At 39.2% G+C, this 16,735-nt stretch overlaps 1 protein-coding gene across 3 annotated transcripts in view; it reads right to left on the minus strand.

Moving 5' to 3' along the window:
- SNX12 (sorting nexin 12) overlaps nucleotides 1-16,735 on the minus strand; it is a 63,074-nt gene that overhangs the window by 39,155 nt on the left and 7,184 nt on the right. Inside the window, exon 5 of one of the 3 annotated variants that reach the window (XM_027533210.1) lies at nucleotides 8,866-9,989. The exons of the other annotated variants lie outside the window; for them this stretch is intronic. Within the exon in view, the coding sequence (XP_027389011.1) occupies nucleotides 9,972-9,989 (18 nt within the window). The 3' untranslated portion in view covers nucleotides 8,866-9,971. Of the gene's footprint in view, nucleotides 1-8,865; nucleotides 9,990-16,735 lie in introns of those variants that run through there. 3 annotated transcript variants of the gene reach the window in all.

Here is a 16,735-nt window from a genome sequence, read left to right on the forward strand (position 1 = left end):
CCAAATTAATTAATTAATTTAAAAAAAAAGACTTGAGAAGAAAATATAAGTGAGTATATTTAAAACCTTGGAGTAGGGACAGCCTTCTTACACAGATGAAAAATAAAAAGCCATAACGGAAAAGAATGATGCATTTGACTACATCAAAATTTAAAGTTTCTATTCTAAAGAGATAAAAAATAAATACAAAAGAATGGGGAAGTGTTTGTAACATACATAGAAGACAGATAATTAATATCTAAAAAATAGAGAACTACAAATCAATGAGAAAAAACAACCCAATAGAAACATGAGCAAAAGATATAATAAGCAAATAAGAAGAGAGGAAATGCAAATAATAAATATATGAAAGGAATATATATAACTAGGCTAATAAGCAGAGAACTACAAATCAAAACATCACCTTTTGCCTTACAGATTTAAAAAAATTATTTTAATTTTTTGCTTGTGCTGGGCCTTCACTGCTGCATGTGGGCTTTCTCTAGTTGAGACGAGCAGAGGTTATTCTTCGTTGAGGTGTGCAGGCTTCTCATTGCAGAGGCCTCTCCTGTGGGGTATCACAGGCTCTAGGCACACAGGCTTCAGTATTTGTGGTGCAGGGGCTTAGTGGCTCTGCAGCATGTGGGATCTTCCCAGACCACAGATTGAATTCATGTCCCCTACACTGGCAAGCAGATTCTTATCCACTGTACCACCAGGGGAATTCCCTGTCTGATTGATATCAATTGTTGGCAGAGGTATGGGGAAATATGTGCTCTCACACACTGTTGTTGGAAATATTCAGTCTTTTGGTGAGCAATACTGTACTATCTATTAAAATGTAAAATGTGCATACCCTTCAACCCAGTAATTCTATTCATTACCTATCCTATAGAAACACTTGCATATATCCACAAAAAAAGGTAATGAGGGGGGATAAATTAGGAATTGGAATTAACATATACACACCACCATATACAAAATAAACAAGGACCCACTATATAGCACAGGGAACTGTACTGAATATCTTGTAATAACCTATAATGGAAAAGAATCTAAAAAAGAACATATATACACACACACACACATATGTATATATAACTGAATCATTTTGCTGTATACTTGAAACTAACATAATATTATAGATCAACTATATTTCAATAAAAATATTTTAAGCCTTAAAAATATAATATGTTTTTTAAAAATGCAATATGCTTTGAACCAATAGCAGTTCTAGGAACTAGTTCTAAAAAAATAATCAGAAACGAAAAAAAAATCAACATACCAGGTATTTATTACAGTATTATTTATAATAACAAAAAATTCCAGTGTATATCAATAGGAGAACATGAGATAAATTTTAGACATTGCTTAGAAAAGACTGACATCCACATAATGACAGGTTAATTGTATTGCTATGATTTCTTATTTGTATTTTCTCATTTTCTACAATAATGTTATACTTTCATAATAAGAAAACAATTAAAAATTTTTCATAGTAAAAGTTTTTAAAAAGAGTTAATAGGAAAAAACCAAAAACTAGAAATTCTCTCTCAGTGATCCTCAAACTATATGTGGCAAAGGACCAATATCTAACACTTGTAATTTATGTAATATTATACATCAATTATATTTCAATTCAAAAAATGAAAATAATTGTTAAATGGTAAATTTTATGTTATGCTTATTTTATCACAGTTAAAAAAGGGAAGTAGGAAATGGTATATGCATACTATAGAATATGATACAGCATGTCTTATGTAAGAAACACTGATTTAACCTCACTCTCTTAGGTATATTGCCAAATAAAAAAGCAAGCTGTGGAACAATGTAGAGTATATCACTTATACAGGGAAAAATAAACAAAATATATATATTTGTATTTTTAAATACACAGAAGATGATCTGGAAGGACAAACACCAAATTGGTAACACCAGTTTCCTCTGGGACAAGGACCTACATTGGAGAGGCTGAAAAAAACTATCTTTAATGTTTGACTCAAACAACAAAAATATATTCATGAATTACTTGAAGAATCAAAGCTTCAAAAGTATGTGAACTGTAAACTTCCAGATGTTCAAGCTGGATTTAGAAAAGGCAGAGGAACCAGAGATCAAATTGCCAACATCCGTTGGCTCATCAAAAAAGCAAGAGAGTTCCAGAAATACATCTACTTCTGCTTTATTGACTATGCCAAAGTCTTTGACTATGTGGATCACAAGAAACTGTAGAAAATTCTTCAAGGGATGAGAATACCAGACCATCTTACCTGCCTCCTGAGAAACCTGTATCAGGTCAAGAAGCAACAGTTAGAACCAGACAAGGAACAATGGACTGGTTCCAAATTGGGAAAGGAGTACGTTAAGGCTATATATTGTCACCCTGCTTATTTAACTTCTATGCAGAGTACATCATGAGAAATGCTAGGCTGGATGAAGCACAAGCTGGAATCAAGATTGCCGGGAGAAATATCAACAACCTCAGATATTCGGATGACACCACCCTTATGGCAGAAAGCAAAGAACTAAAGAGCCTCTTGATGAAAGTGAAAGAGGAGAGTGAAAAAGTTGGCTTAAAACTCAACATTCACAAAAACTAAGATCATGGCATCCAGTTCCATTACTTCAAGGCAAATAGATGGGGAAACAATGGAAACAGTAAGAGACTTTATTTTCTTGGGCTCCAAAATCACTGCAGATGGTGACTGCAGCCATGAAATTAAAAGATGCTTGCTCCTTGGAAGAAAAGCTATGACCAACCTAGATAGCATATTAAAAAGCAGAGACATCACTTTGCCAGCAAAGGTCCGTCCAGTCAAAGCTATGGTTTTTCCAGTAGTCATAAATGGATGTGAGAGTTGGACCATAAAGAAAGCTGAGCAATGAAAAAATGATGCTTTTGAACTGCAGTGTTGGAGAAAACTCTTGGGAGTCCCTTGGACTGCAAGGAGATCAAACCAGTCAATCCTAAAGGAAATCAGTCCTGAATATTCATTGGGAGGACTGATGCTGAAGCTTAAGCTCCAATACTTTGGCCACTTGATGTGAAGAACTGACTCATTGGAAAAGACCCTGATGCTGAGAAAGACTGAAGGCAGGAAAAGGGGACGACAGGGGATAAGATGATTAGATGGCATCACTGACTCGATGGACACAAGTTTGATCAAGCTCCAGAAGTTGATGATGGACAGGGAGGCCTGGCATGCTGCAGTCCATGGGATCACAAAGAGTCGGACATGACTGAGGGACTGAACTGAACTGATACTTTTCCACAATTTCCTGATTAAAAAAGAGTTTTAAAGAGGACTTTTAACTGGCAGGATGAAGGAAAATGCATGATGCCAAGTTCATTTTATAACAACCATAAATGTTTTCTCAATACATCAAATATCTCCTAGCTTTATTTATGTGCATGTACAATGTGGGAAGGGAAACAGGAAGTGCTTGGGAAGCTTTTGGACTCATAATATTCCTAAAAGAATTTTTTAAAATAACATTTACATATTTACTACTACTCATAAATAACGATGGCAAAGTAGTACTGTTCATCAAGTTATAAAAAAAAAAGAGTATCAAAAACTATCAGATTAGAGAAACAAATACATAAGACACCACTTTCTTCAATATTATTAATAGGAAAAGTCTATGGGGGGATATTGGTCAAAAAGAAGAATTTATAGTAAATTGAAGGAGCGAAATAAGAAAGTGACTTAAGAGAAACAAAATTGATTTGTAAGTTGAAAAGAAAGTATAAGTCAACGAATTCTTGTTGGCAGAACAACAGGGAGAAGTTGGCAGAACTGCTGAATGGTTTACCTCTTTCCTCTGAAAACTGAGGGTGTAAAAAGCATGGCTAAGGTCTATGCAAACAGAGTTGACATTTCAACAAAACATTTCAAATTTCAAGACTGACACTGATGTATACCCTCCTGTGTTCAGATAATAGGGACTCCTGATGATATTAAAGTGAGAAAGGGCATGTGCTAATGAAGTACAATGTTAGATCCTAGCTTCACCTTAGGAAAAGATTTGCTGAGAAATTCAGGAGAACTGTTACACTTAAAATGGATGAGACTATGAGGAAACAGACATAAATTATACATAAAAGCTTAAAATAAAATTTCCAGGCTCAAAAGCTTGCGAGTTCTATGTATTTTTCAAGTACTCAAATATACAAATGGGATCCACATGTGACTGATAATGGATATACACACTTCTTATATACAAAGAATTTTCTCTTGTCATTAGAAAACAATACAGGCGTTACATAGTGGTACCAGTGATTTTATGGTGGTAGCTGTATTTTCTTGATTTAATTTCAGATTTAAATGCAGGGCAATAGTGCATAAATAGTAAAAGAAGATAAATGAAGCCAGAAATAAGTAAACAAGAAACTAAAAAAATTAATATATGTAACTCAACAATTAGAATATCTGCATGCACAAGCCATATAAAACATACAGTTATTAAATATTAATTTCAAATTGTATGAGTGAAATGGCCTAAAAGAATATGGCACAACAGCATATTGTGTGTTCAATTTCTTATAATGATAAAAAAAATGGAGACATAAACTATAAGTTTTAACAACCAACAAGGACCTACTATACAGCACAGGGAACTATATTCAACATTATGCAATAATCTATAAAGGAAAGGAATCTGAAAAAGAATATATTTGTATATATGTATGTCTTCTCTAGTGGCTCACATGGTAAAGAGTTTGCCTGCAATGCGGGAGACCTGGGTTCAATCACTGGGTCAGAAAGATCCCCTGGAGAAGGGAATAGCAACCCACTTCAGTATTCTTGCCTGGAAAATCCCATGGACAGAGGAGCCTGGCGGGCCCCAATCCATGGGGTCGTAAAGAGTCAGACACGACTGAGCAACTAACACACACATATACGTACTAACTGAGTGGCTGTGCTATATACCTGAAACTTACATGATACTGTAAATCAACTACACTCCAATAAAAAATTTATAAAATAAAAAAATTGAAAATTATTTTTTATATAATTTTTAAAACTTTATTAATTTTAATAAAATTTTGGCCATACCATGTGGCATGCATGATCTTAAGTTTCCTGACCAGGGATGGAACCCGTGCCACTTGCAGTGAAGGAGTGGAATCAGAACCATTGGGCAAGTCCCTGAAAATTCTTAAATGAGTTATGTACTCAATGTTCTTCCCGCTTCCCATCACTCCACAGAAATTGCCATTTCAAAGGTCACTAAATCTCACAGATGCCTTTCAGTCCTCATCTTACTTTGGTCTCTCAGCAGCATTTAATACAGTATTAAATGTACTCCTTCCTTTCTTCTTTCCAACAATACTCTATTCCCTTGGTTTTCATGACACCTCACCCTCCAAGTTTTCCTCCTGTGTCTCTTCCCATTCCTTAGCTTCTTTTATGAGCTTCTCCCTTCTACCTCCTATTCCCTCTATAATCCAACCAAAGGCAGATAGGATATGATTGGGAAATTATTATGGAAAGGTTATCAAACTGCCAACATCTGTTGGATCATAGAAAAAGTTAGAGAATTCCAGAAAAGCATCTACTTCTGCTTCATTAACTATGCTAAAGTCTTTGACTGTGTAGATCACAACAAACTGTGGACAATTCTTAAAGAGATGGAAATACCAGATCTCCTTACCAGCCTTCTGAGAAACATGTATGCAGGTCAAGAAGCAACAGTTAGAATCAGACATGGAACAACAGACTGGTTCAAAATTGGGAAAGGAGTATGTCAAGGCTGTATATTGTCACCCTGCTTATTTAAATTCCATGCAGAGTACATCATTCGAAATGCCAGGCTGGATGAAGCACAAGATGAAATCAAGCTGGAATCAAAAAAATTTTTTTTGGGGGGGGGGGAAGGTAAACCTTTATTTGGAAAAGAGAATTCAAATGACCATTTAAATCCCCCTTTCATTTCCAAAACAGAAACAAATAAGAAAACAAGGAAAAGATTGTATCTATCAAGCTCCTGCTCTCTGTCATCTTTAGCCATTTTTAAACTATATTTCCTTACAGAAGAGAACAGCTGATGATGGGCTCTAGTTCTAGGTTCTAGGAACCAAGAAAGAGACAGAGTGGATGGTGGGGTGTGGACAGATGGGCCTGGGGCTCAGACAGGCACATGCCCAGTACCCAAGAAACAATGTTTACAAATATACATGCATAGATAAATTCCCCAGAACCTAGGCATGGAAAGCTTATAACCATGAATACAGCAGCAGAATTCAAGCTTGGCCTTTGGCTCTCAAAAAAAAAAAAAAAAGGGGGGGTGGGGGTGGGGAGAAAACGTGAACCTCAGCTAACTGTCCCTAACTTTAGCCTCTCAGCTATATCCTCCAGTCCCATTCTGGGGGTCACATCTGCAGGGCCAACAGCTACTCTGAATGATGGGAGGTGTGAGGAGGAGCCAGCCAGGAACACCCCACGCCAAATCCAGCAATGAAAGATTAAAGCCTGCAGGTGACTCGTGTGGGCAAGAGAGCCCCCTGAATGGGCCAGAGTGCCCCGCCGTACCAGGCAAGGGAAAGCAGAGGCAATGAGCAGCCGAGGCCTTGCCAGCTGGAGCAAACCCTCAAGCACCACCACCTCCAGGTCTCGGGCCACTTTTGCCCAAGGCTGCCTTTCTACTGAGAAGGTTTGGCCTGAGCTAAATATCAAGCTTTTCTAGGGAAACAAAAAAAAGGGAAGGGAATGGGGGACATAGCAAAAAGTAAAAAGCAGTGGGAGGAGAGGAGCAGAGAGTTGCAGCTTAGGTGTGTGAGGAAAGGGAGCAAGTTCCTGAGGTCTTGAGTCCTAGCTGAGGCTGCTGCCTGCTCTCCCCCCGCTGGGACTCCCACCCTCACCCCAGCCCTCCAGTGAGACCAGAGTTTCCTGACAGCTCTTTCTCCTCAGCCTTAAAGAGCTTTGAACCTTGAACCACTATCTCTGCCCACTGATCCCCCGACAGGGCAGCCTGGGGAAAGGGACAAGCCCTAGGGGAAACACACAGGCCTGTGGGGAGCTCTGGGAAGGAGGCTCAGAGGCTGCTAAGACAGCAAATGTACCCCTTAGTCTGCCACTCCAGGTTGTGGCAACCACTTGTTCCAGAGCCCGGATGAAGAGGATCCCCTGGTTGGCCAGATGAATGCCTAATGAAACACAGAGGATAAAAGGACCTGGTTACGCCCTCCACTGGCCCCAAGGCCAACAGCCCCAGTGTGGAAAGCAGGCTAGTCAGAGACAGGCAAGATGGCACATAGCAGTTCCACCCTGAGAGGATGCAGACATGACACAGATTTTAAGCCACTTGTCTGCTGATGAGTAAGGCTGTGTTCCCACTGGTTGGTTGGGCTAATGGCAATTTCTGGAAGGGCTCACACCAGTTCAGTTCAGTCGCTCAGTCATGTCCGACTCCCAGAGTCCACCCAAACCCATGTCCATTGAGTCGGTGATGCCATCCAACCATCTCATCCTCTCTCGTCCCCTTCTCCTGCCCTCAATCTTTCCCAGCGTCAGGGTCTCTTCAAATGAGTCAGCTCTTCGCATCAGGTGGCCAAAGTATGAAAATATCTATCTACTAAGATTATAAATGCATATAGTTTATGATACCACTCCTAGGTACATCTCCTAGAGTATGTGTTCAGATGTTCTCAAAAGGTGGTCCACAGATCTCTAGAAACCCCCAAGATCATTTGAGGGTCTGTGAGATTCAAAACAGCTTCCTTGGTGGCCCAGTGGTTAAGAATGTGCCTGCCAATGCAGGGGACACAGGTTCGATCTCTGGTCCAGGAAGATTCCACATGCTGTAAAGCAACTAAGTATGTGCCGCCACAACTAACCATGAGCTGCAACTACTGAAGCCAATGCACTCTAAAACCTGTGCTCCACAACAAAAGAAGTCACTGCAATGAGAAGCCCACGAACCACAACTAGAGAGCAGCGCCCACTCACTGCAACAAGAGTAGCCCCTGCTAGCTGCAACTAGAGAAAGTTTGTGCACAGCAATGAAGACCCAGTGCAGCTATAAATAAATAAAGTATTAAGATGTGTTTGCCTTTTTTACTGTGCTGACATTTGCACTGATGGTGCAAAAGCAAATGTGGGAGAAAAAGAAAAAGCAAAGGTGGATAAAAGGCAGTGGGACCAAGCTGTACTAGCAGTCACTATTTTTTAACCACCACACACTTAAGAATGTCCTTGATGAAGCAGTAAAAGTTATTACATCTCCATTGTTGAGTACATGGTTTAATATTTTGTATAACAAAACAGAAAGTACAGATAAAGTATTTCTGTTGCATACTCAAGTTGGGTTGTGCCAAGGAAGAGCACTTGTGAAACTGAGTTGTGAGCTGAACTAGTCACTTTTTAAATGAAACACCATTTTTCTTGAAATAACAACTGACAGATAAATCATGGATATTCAGACTTGGGTTCTTGGCAGGCGTTTTCTCGAAATGGACAAAATGAGCCTGTTGCTTCAAGAAAAACTGACAGAATCTGAGCTTTCGAGCAAAAAGTAGAATTTTTGAAAACTTACACCTCCACCATAGATAGGTTTGGCAGCTTTTCAATACTTAAAGACTTCTGATGAGAGCAGTGGTGATATTAATGAATGTGACTTTTTTGGCTCTGTATAATGAACTGTGTCAACATTTGAAAGATCTGTGTAACAGTGAAAACAACACTTTCCAAACTGCCAATACATGTTATAAAATCATGCACCAGTAAAAGATCTATTAAAGTACAAGGTAGACATGGGTTTTAATGTAACAAAATATGAAACATTTACTAATACAGTTTCAAAATCCACATTAAAAGTAATCTTCTATTTAAGAAACTACCACTTGTTAAGGATTGATGTAATATTAAACAATATACACAATTATTTGAAAAGGCTATTAAAATACTGCTCATTTTTCTAATTACACCTGTGTGATATACTTCAACCAAAACATCATAGTAGATCAAATACAGAAGCAGATATTAGAATCCATATGTTTCCTATTAATCCTATTTAAGAGACTTGCAAAAAATGTAGCACAATTTTACTCTTCTTTTTTGGCTTTGCAAAAGTAATTTTTCATATACAAATATCATTTAACATGTAGTTTATTGCTGTTATTTTTAATGACTATTTTAAAATTATCACTTTGTAATTTCTAATACATTGAATAGTGATAGATATAAACCCACATAAACAAATTCTCTTAGAAGTGTAGAGAGTCCTGACATTAAAAAGTTTGAAAACCACTTTCCTAGAGAAACTCTGAGAAAAATGTCAAGTCAGGAAATGTTCATAGCAGGGCTCCTTGTAAAAACCATATCAATAAGGAATGGTTAAATAAACCATTTAATAGCTGTTCTATGGCATGTTTGTGTATGGTCAGTTGCTCAGTCCTGTCCAACTCTTTGCAACCCCATGGACTGCAGCCCACCAAGCTCCTCTGTCCATGGAATTTTCCAAGCAAAAAATACCGGAGTAGATTGCCATTTCCTTCTCCAATTCTATGGCATTTTTTTTAATGAAGTAAATCTTGATATTAGTGAAATTGAAATGTTTCAAAAACATTGAATGAAAAACTTTCAGGATATGTACAGTATGGTATACTTTTTGTACAAATAGACAACAACACATTGTCTTTTAAAAAGAGTTGGAAAACTACAAGGATATACAAAACAGTTGATAGTGGCTACCTTTGGGAAGGCTAAGAGGACTAGGGTTGTGGGTAATGGCCAACGTGTACTTTAGCACCATTTTTGTGTAATGTTTTGAGGGCTTCCCCCCCACACACCAAGGAGACTGTTCTAGTGTAATTAAAAATAATTGGGGTAAAGGAATAAAGCAACGAGGTCAGGTCCACTGACTGAGAAAGAAAGGGCACTGGCTCTAATCCAGGCTGAGATGGCCGATGTATTTGCTGCAGTCGGTCTGGAGCTGATGAGTCTAGGAAAAGCGAGCGGTGAAATCAGGCGACGGAGGGGATGGTTGGCTCAAACAGTTTTGAACACCTAGATGGAGAAATTTCTGAGTCAGGCACCCCCTGCTTCCTTCTTGGTATTTAATTCAAAGGAGGCCTTCACAGCCGCAGAGCCCAGCCTCTCCCGCTTCCGGCTTCACCTCTCTCTGTGGCCCCCGTCCAGGTCCCCGACCCTCACTCCCCTGGCCGCATCAGAGGAAGAGCTCGGGACCAGCGGTGGTGGAAGGAGCCCTGCAGGTTAAGGCACGGCCCCTCTAAGTGCTAGGCAAGGAGACTACAGGCAGTTTCGCGGCGGCACATCCGGAGACACAGTGAGACGCCAAAGCGTGGACCTGGGGTGACGGGGTTGGGGGGTGGTTAGAGGTAGCTAGGTTGCGGGATGCAGGAAGTTACCGAACAAGCCAAACGAGCTCCGAGGTATCCCGCCGACTCTTCTAGGTGCCCTGAGGCAGGTTATGCTTTCGAAACCAGTGCCACAGGGTCCCCATTGGTCTTCCATCCCAGCCAACCAGCTGGAATCCCTATGGCCCACCCCCTCGATTAAGAAGCCAATCAGAGGAGAGCATGTGCTTCCCGTTGCATAGGACCAATTAAGTTTGCTCATTTCTGACGTGTGGATAGCCAACCAGAAAAGCGGAGGCCTGGCGAGTCGGCTTCTTATTTCAGTCCCCAACTCTATCTACGTCACTGCCCTTGTCCCGTCCCTACCTGTAATCTAAATAACCGAAAAGGAGATCCAAGCTGGAGGGGTCCTGGTCCAAAAGGCAAAGTGATATTTCCCTGAGTTTCTAAGGAGATTAGCCCTGAGGTCAGATGAGCCTGTGGTTGAGCTATCAGTCCTGTTCTGGGACTGGCCTCAAGTAGTGCCAACCTGAGAAAAATATTGGCCGTCATGAGAGCGCCTCAGATATGTTGCTTTGCCACTAGGCTAGTAGTTTCATTTTCTTCCAAATTGAGGTGGGAAGAAGGCTAGGAACATCCTGAACCTTTAATTGATATGGGTTTTTCTATAATAAGAAGTATAGGGATGCTCAATTAGCAGCGATAACTGCTTATAGAACAACTAAAATGAAAAGTATGGGGAAAATTTTAAAAACCTGACAGTGGTATCATTACAAATAAATGTGCCAGGAAATGCAAATTAAAACTAAGAAAACACCACTTTCACCAAATAGTATGGGTAATTATGAATTGTTTAATATTTTTCCACTTTTGGCAAAGAAATGTTTTGGAGGGAAACAGGATTTCTCCACTTTTGTAAAGTTACAGAAATTCTCATTTTCTGTAAGTGGGAAACTAAACTGCACTCTTTAAGAAAGTAGCTTAGTAGTACCTAACAAAATGTAAAATGCACACGTCCTTTCACCCAGGGATTCCTTCTCTCAAAATCTATCCTACAGAAACACTTAAAACACACAAGGTTATATGCAGCATTACTTATAATAGTAGATGATTTCCACCAATAAGTGAATCATTAAATGTTGATACAACTACACTGTAAAATGTTATGTCACCATTTTAAAAAAATGAGGTAAATTTCCATGTACTAATGAGAGGAAGTTCACACAATATTACAAAATAAAGTTCCAAAATACTTCATAAAATATCCCATTTTGTTTTTAAAACTATATACAAGTATGTGAGTATTCAATGATGTTTACGTGTGTATGAATATACGTATGTATTCATATACATGCATTTGTGCATAGAAAAATGCCTAGGAAGACCCATACCAAATTAGGTTATTCCTGAGGAATGGAAATAGGGTTAGGGAATAAGGAGAAATCTCACTTTTTACATATTTATGTTTTGTTTGAATTTTTTCAACTAGCATTAATTACTTTTGAACTTTCATCACAATAAAACATTTTAACAAAATTGGCACTTTTGTAATCAAATCAAAGCTATAATTTATATATTTTAAATAAGAATAACTACATATAGTTATGAGGTGATTATTTTATTTAAAAATTTTGGCTAGGGTCTTCCTGGTGGTCCAGTGGTTAAGGTTCCACCCTTCTACTGCAAGGGATGCAGTTTGATCCCTGGTCAGGGAACTAAGATCCCTCATGTCACTTGGCAAAAAAAAAATTTTTTTCTTAAATAATAAAAATTTTGGCTAGAAGGCCTATGAAAAAATTATCATCAAATCACCACTGAGATTCAATGGGTACTCATGACACAACAGAATATGTGCAAAGAAAATCTAATCAGGGTAACTGAAGAGTCATTCATTTCTGGGAGAGAAAACCTAACTGCACCATAGCAAACCTCATCACAGAGGGAAAATTGTGCTTTTACCTTTTTTGATAGCATCACCTCCAGGGTTTCTCAACTCCTTGAGAAACAAGGGTTGAAAACCATAAACATTAGAGATTTAAGATAACTCATATATCATTTAGTTAAACCCCCTCACTTTATAGCTGAGAAAACAGGCCCAGAGTGGTGATGCAATTTGCTTAAGGAGCTATGGCCAACTAATAGCATAGCCAGCTCTGAACCCAGGCTTCTCTTTAGGTTTAGTACTCTTTCTACTTTTCAGATCTTCCTGTGTCTTTTCTGATGACATATTAGGGAATATTTTAAAGTCTTATGAACATTAGACATTTCTGTATTTAAAGTTTAGGACAAAAATGCATAACAAAATATTTAATAATATCCCTCCACTAGCACAGATTATCAAAGTTGACTGTATTTGGACAAAAGAAATTAATGGATAAGAAATAACATTAAAAAAATATTTTCTTGAAAAGTAATGCATAAATTTCTGTGAATCTAACTGTATTTTACTATTCACTTAAGAACTACCATTTTATCCAATTTGATTGTTCTTCTATTGGCAGTGCCTCTTAATCCTTTACCTTCAGTTTCTCTATATTAAGTAGTTGTTTATCTATATACAAACACTTAAAACCACCACAGAAGTACATATTTAAAAGAAGCCTGCTGTGATTTTAAAACTCCTTTATTCTGTATATTGTTAATGATTACCCGTTTGTCTCTTTTCTAAGGAATGACTTTTCTGTTCTCAGAAGGGTAGATAGACAGATAGACAGGACGGAGAGAGAAAATAAAAGTAAAATAGGGAACAATTCTTTTGTATAACATAAAAAAGATAAGAAGAATGAGGGGTGGTGGGTGGTCGGGAAGGGAGTGGCAGAGAACCACAAGCTAAATTAGTCACAAAGTGTTTGTATTTTTAAAGTAAACTTGAATACTGCGATATATAGATGGACTAACAACCACCTAAACTTCAGGCTATAATTAAAGTGGTATCCAGTTTTAGACTCTATGACTTGGGGACATATGAGGACCTTGGAGAGACTTCAGAATAATAAAGATAAAAGGGTTAAAAATGAGTGAAGTGAGGAAAACTTAGAACTGTTATTGTGTCTGAGAAGACCAGAGATGACTCAACAATCCTCAAAGGTAGGAAGAAATATCTATTTCAGTCAGCAGTTAGTCTGCATTTCCAAAGCAAAAGAGTAATTTTACTTAAATTATTACAGCATGTATTTGAAGATGGAAATGCCTTACCTAGGACACCTCATCAAACAAAAACTCCAAAGAAGCCTGAATGCTGTTCATCTCTCCCACCCTATACTAGCTCAACTCATCTCAAAGAAAGGGTCAAAGGGTAGCTAAGCCATCTTTGGAATGTGAAGACTTAGACTTCCCTTGGGTATAGCTACTGTATTCAAAAATTTTTGTTAGCCTCTGTCGCCCAGCTTCCAGTGAAAAGTTGAGTTGCTTCTGTGCTATGGAAAAAGAGGATTAATTAGTAGTAAATACCTAGATGCATGCATAAACTTGAATTTCTTATAAAAAGTATGCTTCTCCTTCTCATTGTTCATGGGCTTGGATTTCGGGTTCTTTCAGAACCCAGTTACATTTGAATCCAAAGAAATAATTTACCTGACTGACATTAAAAAGGAAAAAAGTTAGGACAACTAACTAGATATATCTGGACCTCTTAATTTGTCTCTAGCATTTTTGTCTTACTGAGATATCTCCTGATCTAAAGTATAAAAAGTATAAAGTCTATGAAGAAAGAGAATGTAATCATTTTATTTGTACCTTGAGCACCCACCCCATCACAGCCCAACTTTTAGCATAAGGCTGGGCACACAGGCAGCTATTGATTAGTACTTATATCGTTATCTGTCAAAATTTTGTTAATATTTTTATAGCTGCTTTTTCAGGTTATTCTATATTCATTCTCCAACACTGCTGCCTATGAAGGCTACACTTCTCTTATTACTCTTCCTTTTTCTCATCTCATAGAAACAGCTGTTCTTCCCTATTCCCTCAGATATCTTTAGGCATCTGATTCCCAAATCTCTTTAACTTCTTCAATTCAGTCCCCACTTTTCTACCTGGACTCAAATATCACTGTTAAGTCCTCTTAATTCATTATGTTTTAATGACATCACTTTCTATACCTTCTTTGCATGCTCAACTACATGATTAAAAGTAGCTTTGACTTCCCAAATGCCAAGATTCCTAACTAACCTCTCATTCCAAACCTTTCCCAAAACCCACTTTGTGCATGAAGCCATTTGAGAACCCATTGGTCAAGTGAAACTATCTATCCATCAAAAATTCTCAGAGTTCACTCACCTTTCTGCCTACATAAAATTTATTTGAAAGCAAAACATCTCAACTGAGGTAAAAAGCCTATGAAAAAAAGTGTTTGTAGGGCATGTGTGGGTGTATTGGAGGATGAGCATATGCACACGTTTATGTACACATATAGCATTTGCATATACACACACATACTATAAATATGCTTTGCCCAAATTAGCACAAACCTACAAGCTTAAAAACCAAATTTGCTAAATCTGACCCAAACCACAGTTACTGAGCCCTATGGCTACTTCCTCCAAGCAGATGCATTACCTCTGTGACAAAGTCAATTGGAAGCTGCAAAAAGGACAGGTAAATACTACTACAGGTAGCTTGGATTCTGCTTTTTAAAAATTTAAATGTAAAAATTACTTATCACTTTAGGACATTGACCGTGTTAATATAATTCTGCACAATACCCAGAATATTCTAGAAACTAAAAAGTACTAAATTTACAACTTAAACAGGAAAACAGAGGCTTGCTTCACAGTGGTTTAATATGAACAGAGTTGAATATGACATTGTCTGACAGAAGAATGAACATTTTGCTGAATGAAAGCCCCGAGTCAGGATATATACACAGCAGAAATGGGACCTCAGGCTTTCAGCACTTGTGCACAATGAAAGAAGGAATCTTTAAAAACAAATAGTAACAGAGGATACAGATGAAAAAGGCAGCAACAACACCAACACTGGAAAGGTGGGAAAGGGAGCAGAGCGTCTCTCTAGGGGCTGCTCAGGCCCGGTAGCCGGAGAGCTGGTCTGTCTCAGGGAACTTCAACATATAGATGGACTTAAACCCCATGTTAAAATCCAATCCTTAACCTCTCTGTTCAGGGTCTTGTCAGAATCAGTAATCCTTTTCCCCAAGACCCTATATAAAGAACTCCAACCCTTCCATGACAGGAAGTCTAAGCAAAGAGCCCCCACTTTTGACCTGACACCAGAGTTAACCTGCTCCCATCCCACCACTTGGGATAGACATTGGGCTCCAGCAAGCAAACCACCACCTCTCAGATAGAAGCCTAGGACAGCTGCCAGCCTCAAGAAGCTGCTTCAGACTCTAAGATTTAGGAAATCTATACCCAGCTGCTAACCCTAGCTCAGCTTCTGGGGAGAATGCTGGGGTTCCATGGGAAACAAGTGCAGGCAGTTCAATAACCCTGTGACCAAGCTGGGGAGGGCAGTGACAACTCTTGCCCCTAAGCCCCATTCAACAGCTCAAAGTGCTTAGGAGAAGTCAGACTGTGTGGTTTGTTCATGTGTTTCTACCTTGTGGCAGCACTAAATAGGATGGTGGGGAGGGAGAATGGAAGGAAGAGAGTGGTGATGTCCTTCCCTACCACTGGGAGGTACCTAGAAAATGATCTACTCCCACCCTTCAGGGAGTTACCTGGCAGTGGTGAGTTTCCCCCAGCCCTCAAGCCACCAAACCTGCAAAGCTAACCCATAAAAGTAGCGAGGGCTTGGGAGAGGAACTGCTGGCCCAGCCCATACTGACTCACCTGCTGGTGAGCAAGAAACAGGTAGTCAGAGTGGGGAGCCACAAAGGAGGGGCTAGGCAACAGGATCTCCCTGACTGTCCTATGGCTTTCTTCTGACTCTGAAGCAGCCATGATGATGGGCCCAAAAAACCCACACACCTTGCTCCATAAACAGACTGCTTAGACCCTAGAATTACTGCCATGAAAAGCAACAAGGGAGAGAGAAAGTATAACAAAAGAAACTCTTGAGAAAACTGGGAAAAGGCCTAGAGAAAATGAGAGCTTTGGGGTCTCTGCCACCTTCCCCAAAGAAAAAAGTTCATGCAGGTAGGAAAGGCAGGGTCTTTCCCTGCTCAGCGTTCCTGGTTAAACCTAAGAGTAAGAAAAATCCCCTGGACTTGCAGCATCAGTATGTATCCAAGTGCCCCACCAACACAAGACCCACGCCCCCAAGGTTGGCCTTCTGGTATGGGTAAATGCCCAAGAAATTGCCTTCCAGTCCAATACCCCCACCCACCCCCCCAATCCCAAGCAAAGGGCATCTGCCTGTGGTTTCCCACCTCTCCTCAGAGAAGAGGATCCTAGTAGAGTGCCCATGGTATAGTCAGGTACCAAGGAACACAATGCCAGACAGTCTATCAGGCCAGGGGATGGACAGACAACTTCA

Source organism: Bos indicus x Bos taurus, chromosome X (genome assembly GCF_003369695.1).
Source record: "Bos indicus x Bos taurus breed Angus x Brahman F1 hybrid chromosome X, Bos_hybrid_MaternalHap_v2.0, whole genome shotgun sequence".
In the NCBI taxonomy this organism is placed as follows: Eukaryota; Metazoa; Chordata; class Mammalia; order Artiodactyla; family Bovidae; genus Bos; species Bos indicus x Bos taurus.